This window comes from Glycine max, chromosome 18, assembly GCF_000004515.6.
Source record: "Glycine max cultivar Williams 82 chromosome 18, Glycine_max_v4.0, whole genome shotgun sequence".
Taxonomy (NCBI): domain Eukaryota; kingdom Viridiplantae; phylum Streptophyta; class Magnoliopsida; order Fabales; family Fabaceae; genus Glycine; species Glycine max.
In genome coordinates this window covers 16,070,637-16,082,732 of record NC_038254.2, presented here as the reverse complement: position 1 = coordinate 16,082,732, position 12,096 = coordinate 16,070,637, and the positions used below count along the sequence as shown (strand labels likewise).

The window sequence follows — 12,096 nt, the reverse complement described above, 5'->3', positions numbered from 1 at the left end:
AAGTCCCGTTCCCAACGTCAGAAATTCAGTATGTCAGGTAGGTCCTTGACACATTCATTGCATAGCCTACACATCTTGTGAAACTTGTATCACATGAGGTAATTGTTAGTTTGTTTGCAAATGCATTAAGACAATCATAGACTGATATAAATTAGTTACTAACAATAGTTTAATTTTTTTTTCATTAACCATATAGGATTCACATATTAGTCAAAAGAAATTGGCTGAAGCTATTGCTCCTGATGATCCCTTGCGTGGCCTGATCAAGAGCTTGTATGATATTTACGAGAAGCCTGTTGAGTTGTTATGGGATGGGACTAAATTTGGGATTCCAAATGTTGATGCATCATTATTCTTAACATATGCTGATGTAAATGATATAATAGCAGGTGACAAATGTTTGAACATAGTTATACTATATTTGTGGATGATGTAAGTAAATTCCATATCATTGAGTAATAATTGATATTCGTTATGATAGACATGATTATGACATTTCATTTGAAATGTTCAAAATAGGTTTATGGATGAGTGGAGTTCAAGCTTGGGTCATGACTCAATGTATGGATTTCTTGAGCCTCAGTCCATACACAATGCAAAGGATAGACGTGCTGAATGTCAACATTACATTGAAACATGGGTTAAGGAATCCTAAAGAGAGGTCTACCTAGGAGTTTACTTGAATTAGTAAGTAAAATTTATGAAATGTCTGTAAAGAATGTTTATGTTATACGTAGCTAATTGTTGTCGAATTCAGGGCCCATTGGTAGTTGGTTGTTTTGTGTCCTATGAAGGACATTGTTGTCTGGTTTAGTTCGTTGCATAAAAAGCTTGATATTCATATCAAAGCTGCAATTAACAAGTTAAGTTTTATATTATAACTCATTTAATATATCTTAAACATGGAAAGTTAAATAGTTTTGTCATCGTATATATGTTAATTTTTGGTTTAAAGAAGTGCAATGAAGACATTAAAGACTACTTTGGATGGTAAAAGTGATCAACCTACATCTTAGTGGATTGAAGTAAAGGTTAGTCATATAATAAATGTTTAATTCAGATTGCTCATGTTTTCTAACTTCATAATTATTACATTCAATTCTTTTTCATATTGAATGTAGAGTCATGTTCAAAGCGGAGGCTATGAGTGTGGCTAAGCATTGGATGTGGAACATAGTAACCGGGGGATTGAAGAATGATTGGACCATGGTATATTTTGTTTTGCAATAAAATTATTAAATAGTTGACTATCACTTTTTATTCACTTTACATGTACGTCACTAATTTGTCTATTTTATAATTTGTAGTGGTTTGGTGATGGGACGCCATTAGACATCGAGACCATGACAACAATTCGCAAGAAATGGACAGCATATTTCATAAAACTTAAAAACATCCAATGTAGAAAACTTTAGATTTCATAGGAAGAACCACTATGGTGTATTGGATGTTTACTTTAAATATTATAAACAAGTTTGTAATATACAAACAATTATTTGAGAATAAATATACATATTTATTTAATTAATTTTGTCTACACCAAAGGCCTTGGACAATGCATTGTATTTGCAATGAGTTGCAGCCCAGATAAGATTACTGTTTTTTATGCGACAAAGATGCCCATTTTGCATGTCATTGTGAAGCTGAGGATGTCGATACTCCAGAAACTAGTTAAGTTTGTGATTTAACACAGGATAAGTCTTTGTTGTGCTGCGAAGCTACCCATTTTGCAGGTCATTGTCAAGCAGAGGATTTGGATAGTTCTAATGATAGCCCAATTCGCATCAACCAACTTAAGGTTCGACAAATACCCTCATCAATGTTGATCTCAAGGTGTTATTTTTCATGTTTATTTCCAATTATGAAGTAATTAATACTATTCACTTGTTTTTTAACATGTCATTGTTGCGTGATAATTTGCAATGTCTATGGGAGGGTGGACCCATCTCTGGGCATTGAGGACATCTACGGCGAGGATCGTGCCACCGAGGATCAACTTGTTACCCTTGAACTTTCTCGGTTGTTAGGTCCTACTTAAATCCATGATATGCACTTCATTTCTCACTTTTTATACCTTTTATGGACTCACTGCATGCTCATGCTTATATTAATTAGATTTGATCAACAACATTTGATGACATGACTTGAGTGTAGTTTGTTTTTTTATTTTTTCATGGAATGAAATTATGCGTGTTACTTAGCTGATAGCTCTATTCTAATAGGTTGATTTTAGTATGAGTTTGATTTCACAACATTGGTATTCAACAAGAACTCTTCATGGGCTGTAATTTTAAGGTAATTATCATTAAATTTCAGCAAAGTTACTATAAATACTGATTTCTTGTTAAATGGTGAACGAACACGTTGACTTAGTTATTAGATAGAATGGAGATATCTCTCTGACTATGAATTTGTTGTGCATGCAAGTTTGTAATATACAGACAATTATTTGAGAATAAATATACACAAAAAACGAAGATTATTCCCCCTAAGCATTTCAGTGATTTCGTACAACAGAAGCAATTACAAGAGAGGTGAGTTGGCATTCTATGATTGGCTTGGTTAGGATGTGTTGTCTGCCATTACCTGTTTTCCTTATTTTGTTTCTATTATTGCATAATCCAATTTCTGTTATTGCATGATTTCATTTATGTTATTTCCTTCTTTTGTGTAATGCAATTCCTTTGTAATTGCTTTTCTATAAATAGGACCAATATGTACTAAGGCAACAACTCTTATATAAATCAGATTTTGACATTTTCCTTGTTGAGGAGGCTCCTTGTCCTCAAATTCTAGGCTTACTTCCCTCTGTTCTTTGAATACACATCAGACAATTGGTGCTTTCATTGATCTCAACAAAGGGCTAGCTTTCTCAACAAAAGAGAGGTATGCACAGTATTTGCATGGCCTGCTGCCTACCACAATCAACACTCAACAACTTCAGGTTTATCTGTTATCTATGAGGATAGTGTTATACCCCACTTTCCCTTATTTGTTTTTACTGTCCATAGGAGAAGAAACTGATGAACAACATCAGCCTATATCAGGTTCCCTTGCAAAAGTACGTGGCCATGGTGGACCTTCAGGTAGGAATTTCAACTCATCTTAGTTACATTGCCAATGTCAGCATGAGATTAGTTCTTGTTTGTTTTGTGTTGTTGTCAATGTTATTATTCATGTTAAGTTGTCTGCAAAGCATAGTAGTGTATCATTGCAAATACAAGATAGTAGTTTCTTTCTTTCATGATCTCTTTTCTTTTGTTGGTAGTTCTTTGAATTGTTTCCTTATTGAACTATATCATTTCAAGTAAATGATGCCCTTCAATCTTGTAAGAAAAAAAATATATGAATCTACTTTGTAAGATTTGACATATGCCTCTTATATAAAATGAGGATATCAAAGTTGAAAAGTAGCCAACACAACATGTTGTTCTGGTTCTGGTATACAGGAGAGGAATGAAAGGCATTGGCTGGAAAATTGGACAATCATTTGAGGGTAGACCTCAGCCAAGCATATTTTCTTGACTGAACTCTATTAGAAGAAAATGAAATTAATTGCTCTTTCTAATAACACTAGTGATGCGCAACAATTGTAGGTGTTTGTTGCTGAAATGAATTGGTCATCATTTTTAGGCTACTGCAATGGAATGAACAAAAAGCAGTCAAAGTAAGTGAATTTTGAATTGTGTGAACAAAATGGATGTTTTCTATTTTGATTTGATTGCAGTTAGGCTTTTAAATCGATCATTTTTCATGTTTTTGGAAACATGATGAAATTATGAATTGTGTGAGCAAGTGGTTATCTTTCTAATCTGACTAGCTAGTAAATAGGACTGTGGAAGATTTTGATGATTGAACAAGTTGGCTTCTATACAAAGGAGGATTAGGAGTAAAAGGAGATAATAGTTGGGAGTCTTGGTGGGACTTAGAACAGGTCAAATTCTGATTTTTTTTCACTTAATTTTTTGTATGTTTTGGGATCAAAATGGAACAATACTTAAATAGATTGTTTCTTGCTATATTATTGTAAGGGAGTAATCCTTTTTGAACCATATTCACATTTATAATCAATGTTATTTAATTTCTCATTGACACTGGCTCTATTAATTTAATTTCTAACGAGTGCTACTATTTCTGTACATGCATATCCAAACTTTGAGTGGTCATATTTTGGAGACAATTTCGAGTGCAAGGTTCTTATTGTTTCAATATAGTGTTGTGTATAAGCTGCATCTTACTGGAAACAATACATCACTTGCGGTAAAAATTTCTGCTTCATATAATTAGATTATTATCATGTACTTAGTCCTAACAAAAAGCATAATATAAAATTTCTGCTTTCGTCCTGCACTAATTATATGTTCTACTCGTGTTTATGTGAAAAGGATTATAGCTCCAACTATTTCATTGACAAAGAGCTTATATACGACTCTTTGAGATTTTGATAAATTTTTGTACATAACAAGACGACTAGGGGATTGCCACCTGGACTGGTTCCTATTTCAGAACCTTACTTTGATGGTGAGTTGCCTGAGGTGGAGCTTATTGTTGTAGACACAAGCAAGTTTGATGATGCAACGACTCCAGAACCTGAACATACTAATAAGGAAGACAAGTCTGAACTTTACAAGCCAAAAGTTTCTACCTGGGGTGTCATTCGTAGACCTGGCAATATTTCAAAAACAGTATGACATTTAGTGTTTCTCAAATTGTCCTGCCTAATGAAAACAACTTAGTAGTCCACTCTTTACGTTTTCCTTTGGGGTGTTTTCAGTTTGGTGGTGGAAGAGTTATATGCCCAGGAGAGGTTCTAGAGAGCAAAGAAGAAAAAGTTGTTAAAGAAGCACGCACAAAGCAGCTACTTGCTGCCTACAACAACAAAACTGGATTAAATGTTGATCCAAAGCTGAAATCTGAGTGCGAGGAGCTAAGCATATTTAGTGATATTCAAATATTACAACCATTCTTTCCTTCTTTTATTCATGCCTTTCCTTTTTATGCACATTGTTGGGTGTTTTTTGTATCATAGTTATTGATCGTTGTATTCATTAACATTGATGGCTATGACCAAAAAAAAAATGATGGCTCAAGCTGCTCTACTTTCTTGGTTTACTCAAATGAAGTAAATGACTTGGTTTGATACAATATGATAGATTGACATTCAACTTATATGTTCTTCCTGAAATGTTTAAGATACATGAAGTGGTCATAAACTAAATTTGGAGCCTAGAGCCTTTTAACGGTTTTCATCTCAAGCAATTGTAGTCACAAGAAAACTAAATTCAAAGCTGATGCTTTTAAGTAAAGGTACTCACTTATCTGTAGGGTAACTTTGGCCAATTGATTCAATGTATGACATGATGCATTGGGTGCTTTAAATGCTTTATTTATGTACTTACAGGATTTCCAACTACATAGAACCATAGAAAATAGATTAGAGCTTACCAGCAAATGAAATTTAGGATTGACTTAACCAGAAGTTAGAGACTTCAGTAACGGACAAAGTATACAAAGATTTTTTTCCTGTGACAACAATTTATATTTGTGCCCTCACCAGTTTATAACAATATGAACCAAAGTTGGTTGACATTGAATATTTGGGGTAGCCTTTGGTCCATAATCTGTCAGTATAGTCAGTCACTTCTCGCTAGCCTTCAATAAAAATTATTCTTTTCACAACATCTTCTACACTTGTCAAGTTTTTGATTTTTGCATCTGTATATTTCTAACCAAACCCTCTCTACTTCCACACACCAATTCTTAGCAGGATCATTCCAATATAGGCAACAAAATTGTAATGGGGAATTCCGTTCTCTTTATCTCTTTCTTCATCTTCAGCTTTGGTTTCTTGGAAGCTCAAAATGCTCCAACAGTTTATGTGTTTGGAGACTCACTTGTTGATGTTGGCAACAACAACTACTTGAGTCTCTCCATTGAAAAGGCAATTCTTCCTCACTATGGCATTGATTTTCCAACTAAGAAACCCACTGGGAGATTTAGAAATGGCAAGAATGCTGCAGATTTAATTAGTCAGTTTACTCTATTGGTTCTTCAAACTTTCATATCATAAATTGTTTACTTTACTGCAGGAAAGTACCTTTGAATATTATAATCTGAATTATATTATGAACATTATTGGTCTTTTGCTATAATCTCATTATTAGCTTCTCTGCTTCTCTATTGCAATATTAAACATTGAGAATATAATCACTTTTCTATTTTTAAAACAGCTTAAAGTGAGACATTTTTTTCATCATTGAAATCTGTCTATTCTCCCAATTATTCCATAGTTGTCATTAAGTTGTATAGTTTCTACATGTAGTAGAAGTCAATTATTCCTAACTACAAGACTCCCAATTAAGAAGTTACAATTTACGAGTCTTGTAGTTAGGAATTTTTAATTGACAAAAAATTGTGCGCAACACTTTAAGCCATATTCCTTATTTCGGGTGTTTTCAGTTTGGTGGTGGAAAAAGAGAGTTATATGTCCAGGAGAGGTTCTAGAGAGCAAAGAAGAAAAAGTTGTTAAAGAAGCACGCACAAAGCAGCTACTTGCTGCCTACAACAACAAAACTGGATTAAATGTTGATCCAAAGCTGAAATCTGAGTGCGAGGAGCTAAGCATATTTAGTGATATCCAAATATTACAACCATTCTTTCCTTCTTTTATTCATGGCTTTCCTTTTTATGCACATTGTTGGGCGTTTTTTCTATCATAGTTATTGCTCGTTGTATTCATTAACATTCATGGCTATGACCAATAGAAAATAAAATGATGGCTCAAGCTGCTCTACTTTCTTGGTTTACTCAAATGAAGTAAATGACTTGGTTTGATACAATATGATAGATTGACATTCAACTTATTTGTTCTTCCTGAAATGTTCAAGATACATGAGGTGGTCATAAACTAAATTTAACTGTTTAATTTAATATTTTTGACAAGGTATGAAATGCAAATGTAGTTTTGCATCATAAAAAATATATATATGCGGGGTTTTGCACTATCAGTTAGTTTAGAAGAAATCTGGGCCTAACTCAGTCCTAAAAGCTAGCTCATAGGGTGAGGGTTGCCACCACCTTATAAATTCTATCTTGAAACTATCTCTAGCCAATATGGAACTTGGATTTTTTTTTTAATTCACCCCCTCACGCCCAACACTCTTTAGGCTTGGTGCGTCGTCCTTTTGAATGAATATAGGATAGACTCTGATACCAAAAAGAAATCTGGGCCTAACTCAACCTTAAAAGCTAACTCATAGGGTAAGGGTTGCCCTCACTTTATAAATTCTATCTTGAGACTATCTCTAACCAATGTGAGACTTGAGTTTTTTTCTAATTACTTCAACGTTGGGGGCATAGAAACCTGATGATAAATGTTTGTAAGTATGTAGCATTCTTCAACAAAAGTAACTAAAGGCAATTCTAAGTGAATGATGGTATTTGTCCAAAACTAGCAACGAAATATTAAATTGTGAAGCATAATAAAGAGGACAATTATATAAGAGACCTCCTCTTGTTCAATATCCTCACTTTCATCTATTGCCCTCTCTGTCCTTTCTTGCATCTTCAACGGTTTCTTTTATTTTTCTTGTTTGCTTCGCCTTCAATAGAGACATCAATGACAACTAAGAAATTGCTGAACATTGTTGTAGATGGAAACTTAGCCTTGGGTCCTTATTAAATTGTTTTAGATTATCTGGAAAAGATTGTCAGGTTTGAAAATTCTTGCTGCAATTATATCATGCACAATGATTTGCTTTGTACCATATGTAGTATTATTCATCATATGCATGACCTTAACTATATATATATCATTCATTCTAAGAGATACAAGATTTACTTTTATGTGTTTTAAAAAATATTCTACCTTTAAAGATTTGTTCCAAGTTAGATCTATAAAATTGTGAATGATTCAAAGTCTCACAATATTAGAAGTGCAAATTAGATCAATCCTGTTCCTCCTTTGTATTGCTACCCCAAAAATAAAAATAAAAACAAAAACACATATGAGAAAGTTCTGGATGCGAAGGATCCCGTGTGTAAAAGTTAGTTACTTTTTTATTATTTTTTATATAGAGTAGTTATTACTATAACCTTAATAATTAAGAGAAACATAACTTGAAGAAGAAGGGATAAAGCTTGAGTGAATTTCATGTTTTCAAAAAATAAAAAATAAAAAGACTGACGTAAATTAAATACTACTAGCAGGTTTGACTTGTTTTCACCAAAATTCAAGATCCGTTTACGTTGAGAAAATATTTTTATTTAAATTTTCTGTTTTTAATTTAATTTTAAATATAAAACTATCGCTATACTATTTTCAATGATTTATATATCAAACACTGAAAACAACCTTTTTTTTGTTTTCTCTATTTCTTGTACAAATTTTTAAAAATAGAAAATTAGTTTACAATTTTGTAATTAAATATGCAAATAGTATATAAAAAAACACTTATTCATTGAAAAATAAAAAGGCCGAAGAGTACTGAAAAATTCAAGAGTCATTTGTTTCAAGAGATGAGTAAATAATCACTTTTTTTATATATAAAATAAATACACTTAATAACAACTACGATCCAAAGTCATAAATGTTAATTGATAAATTGGTATTAAGAATCCTTATTTTATTTATCACTACATTCAAATGTCAATATTTAAAGTTAATCAAACTAGAGATTAAACATTTCAAGCCTAACTAATTAAAAATTGTGGGCATAACATTTTATGCGTCATCCACTACTAGTTTAGTTTTTTTTTACCAAAATATCACTATTATTTTTTATATATATAAATCAAACCTTTTAATGATGAAAACCGTGGGTGGCTTAATTTGCACAATCTAACATTTACATACCAAACCCTAGTTTACGAATTGAGTTTACCCTTGTGAATTACTTCTCTCCTTATTAATTATGTAGGTCATTGTTTGGCAACCCAACATGAGAGGTAATTTATAATTTTTATGTATTTTACTTTTCAATATTAAGATCTTGTAATGCACAAGTTACAAAAATTGATTGATTTCAAAAGTAAAATTTAATGTGATTAGGAAGATGCCCCTTTTTTCTACTTTAATTGAACTTACCATTGTATCTAATTTTTGAACTTTTAAGTGTAATGATATATACTCTAGCAGGAAAACCAGAGAAAAAAAATATTTGGAGGAATATATGCATGAGATTAATCATGTCTATGCAGAGTGAGCTCCATGGATTAGTTGCTTTGTAGTGGTCGATTTGTCAAGACTCCCTTAGTAGGTATGTTCAGAAACTTTATGACATATGTGAACTTCTCACGGAAACTACCAGATTTTGTTCTACATAGAATTGATGACACATCCTAATATTAAATATGCATATGCTTCGTTGTTCATTCAGCTCTATTGTGGTGATGTTGATAACTGTTTTTGATTCAAAATGATGTGTTTTGTATAATGCTGTTACTTTAACTTAAAAGGATAAACAATTAAGTAGTTTAGAACACATATCATATTATGGAGTGGTGTTAGATTCAAATTGGTTTGTCTTGTATTGCCTAGCTGTCTCTAATATAAGGAATAACATTATTTATTGATTGAACTATGAATGCTATATATTGTAGAGCATTCACAGTTATTTGATTTTAGGTATTTTTAATATAATTATGAGAGACATAAATAATAGTATTAACTTTATGATTATTGATTTTTCCTTGGACTTGCTTTATATATTGTCTTTAATTTTAGGTATTTTCAATGTTTCTCATATTTTTATATGTATAGTCATATTTTTTATTGTCATACAACTCCTTTTTCTGCGCATTATTCATTGTTTATAATATATCCTTAATTCAAATAGTTAATTAAAATGTAATGTATATTTTAGAAAATAAATTAAATGAGTACTTAATATTATTCTATTTTATATTTATTTTATTGAAAAACACAATTAAATACATGATGACTTTCAAAAGCATGTTTTAGAAAATAAATCATTCTAAAACATATCTTAACAAAGAACCATCTCAGAAGAATAGATTTTTTTAAGATGATTTTTTTGGAATCATGGTCGAAACTCAACACTTTCAACAACATTGACTTTAAATACGGTTATAAACTATCGTCGTATATCATATTTTGAGTAGTGCATGTTTACTTTCACTTAGACATGACAAATAAACTTGTACTCACAAGTATCGTCTCAATCTTGACGGATAATTCTCACTTAAGTTGACAGATACGAGTATGAATAATACCTAAGTTTTTTAAACGAGAATGAAGACGAGTATGAGTATATAGCTACTCACCTGTGCCCGATACATATAATTACAAAGTTACTCTTATTTTATGTTATGTATATTATTTAATTAATTACTTTTATTAAACTTTTATACTTTTTATTTATTGATTATTCTTTTTATTCTTTTGAAGACTAAAACTAAAATTCTATAGACAAACATAAATTTTAAAGAATTACATTCTTTTTCTCTCAAAACTCAAATTTTGGGGATAGCTTTTAAGTGAGGTAGATATGATTTTCATAAGAAATTTTTCCAGAAATAAGATTGTATATTTATCTATAGGAAGTTGACCGTCTAAACTTAATTCCTAGAATAAATAATATACTTAGTTAGCTTTGTTTAATTTTTTTTATTTTTTATTTTAAATATTTTCTTAAAATATATTGGAAAAATGATTTTGAGGAAGTAGATATAAAATAGGAAATCAATACTCATCCCCGCCCCCACCCTATTGACATATTTACTTCCACTTGATTTCAAACAATTTACACATCATGTCTGTCTACACAAATTAAACTCAACTCTATGTATGAAGTAGCTAGACCCGTAGGATGTAAACTAATAATGCACAATTATGTTCAATTGACTTTGAAAGTGAAAGACATGCGAAAATATTAAGGTAGGAAACAAATGATAAAAAATTAAGAGGAAAATGTTGACTGACCATTATTGCCGTGTCTTTCTCTATTATCCAAAGTGCCCATTTTCCCGTCTAGGTACATGATTTACAATTGTGCTCATTAAAAATCATCCAATGGCTGGAACTGATTGATGACGACATCACTTAACACTTGGTATATACAATAAAAACATGTGACATACGTTTCCCTCATAATACCAAATTACAAGCAAAAGGGTCAAAACTGGCACCTGCTGTTCCCAAGAGTTCCCCTAACCACTTCAATATTATGGATTTTCACTTTTGTCAGAATCTCTAGCTATTCCTATTCCTCCCCATTGAAGTGTTTGGAGGAACTCCAGGAATCACTGGTGAACAAGCCAAGGGTATAGTACTCATATTGCTTTCTACGTTAATAATAGCTAAGCATATTTATTTCTTGATTAATTATTTTTATCCTGTTGATTTTGTTGTGAAGCTCAGAATTAATTAAGGGTTGATTCTAGAACACGCATTAATTATAGGATGATGATGAACTATTGCTTGTGTTGTATATGTTTTGGTAAATCACAATCATATATAGCTTATTTTTCTTCCTCTCTGATTTTTACTGATCAAAATTGTCTTTCCGGTTTTGACCATGAATTAGTGACAAATTAAACGAGCCTACAGAGGTTTTGCATATATATGTTTCAAATTAGATGCTTTCTGTTATAGCCATGTGATTTCCTAAATGGTTTAATTTCTTTTTAAGAAAAAGGGAATGAATTTTGAGATGGATATAGAAGAAAATATAGATTTCAATTTCCCATAAGCATTTTAACTATGATATTATGTGAATGATAACTGAAATTTTGACCTTACTTTTATCGAATGAAATTTGGACGTACGCTATTCTTTTAACTTCCAAGTTTTCTTCTGTAAAAAAAAAAAAAACCTTCCAAGTTTTCTTCTTTATATTATACTTATACGTTTTTGGACCCATTTAATTATTTGTGAGATAAACACCAACATTATTGTTTTCAAATTCATCCCTCTCTCTATTTCTACAAATGCATGCATAGTGTATTAAATATATTTTTACTAACTTATTAGAGAAAGTAATATCAATTTTCTTAAAGCTTTCATTCCTCGATCTTACCCTCTCTGAATAGACTGTTCCACGGTCACGAAACTAATTATAATTAGCAACGAAAGAT

At 31.4% G+C, this 12,096-nt stretch overlaps 1 protein-coding gene across 4 annotated transcripts; it reads left to right on the top strand.

Moving 5' to 3' along the window:
• Nucleotides 1–1,587: 1,587 nt before the first annotated feature.
• Nucleotides 1,588–6,777, top strand: LOC102666102 (uncharacterized). 4 transcript variants are annotated; one of them, XR_005889782.1, is made up of 6 exons: nucleotides 1,588–2,027; nucleotides 2,223–2,886; nucleotides 3,012–3,086; nucleotides 3,450–3,496; nucleotides 3,597–3,667; nucleotides 4,467–4,918. XR_005889782.1 is itself a non-coding variant. In XM_041012260.1 (6 exons), exons 4-6 carry the CDS (start codon nucleotides 3,024–3,026, stop codon nucleotides 5,027–5,029), a joined length of 537 nt encoding a protein of 178 aa, XP_040868194.1. In that variant the 5' UTR covers nucleotides 1,588–2,027; nucleotides 2,223–2,295; nucleotides 2,428–2,886; nucleotides 3,012–3,023; the 3' UTR covers nucleotides 5,030–6,126. The 4 variants fall into 4 exon arrangements, 3 of the variants coding, with proteins under 3 accessions (XP_040868194.1, XP_040868193.1, XP_025982452.1); XM_041012260.1 differs by lacking the exons at nucleotides 3,450–3,496; nucleotides 3,597–3,667 and having other exon boundaries at nucleotides 2,223–2,295; nucleotides 2,428–2,886; nucleotides 4,467–4,685; nucleotides 4,775–6,126; XM_041012259.1 differs by lacking the exons at nucleotides 1,588–2,027; nucleotides 2,223–2,886; nucleotides 3,012–3,086; nucleotides 3,450–3,496; nucleotides 3,597–3,667 and adding exons at nucleotides 3,674–4,260; nucleotides 6,498–6,777 and having other exon boundaries at nucleotides 4,467–4,685; nucleotides 4,775–4,807.
• The last annotated feature ends 5,319 nt before the right edge of the window (nucleotides 6,778–12,096 follow it).

Bases quoted from the DNA above. Each gene is read 5' to 3' on its own strand.
- LOC102666102 (XM_041012259.1), top strand. From the start codon at position 4,141: ATGCATATCCAAACTTTGAGTGGTCATATTTTGGAGACAATTTCGAGT. The intron at 4,686-4,774 runs GTATGACATTTA...GGGTGTTTTCAG, and splicing joins CTGGCAATATTTCAAAAACA to TTTGGTGGTGGAAGAGTTAT. The intron at 4,808-6,497 runs GTTCTAGAGAGC...TGTCCAGGAGAG, and splicing joins GAGTTATATGCCCAGGAGAG to GTTCTAGAGAGCAAAGAAGA.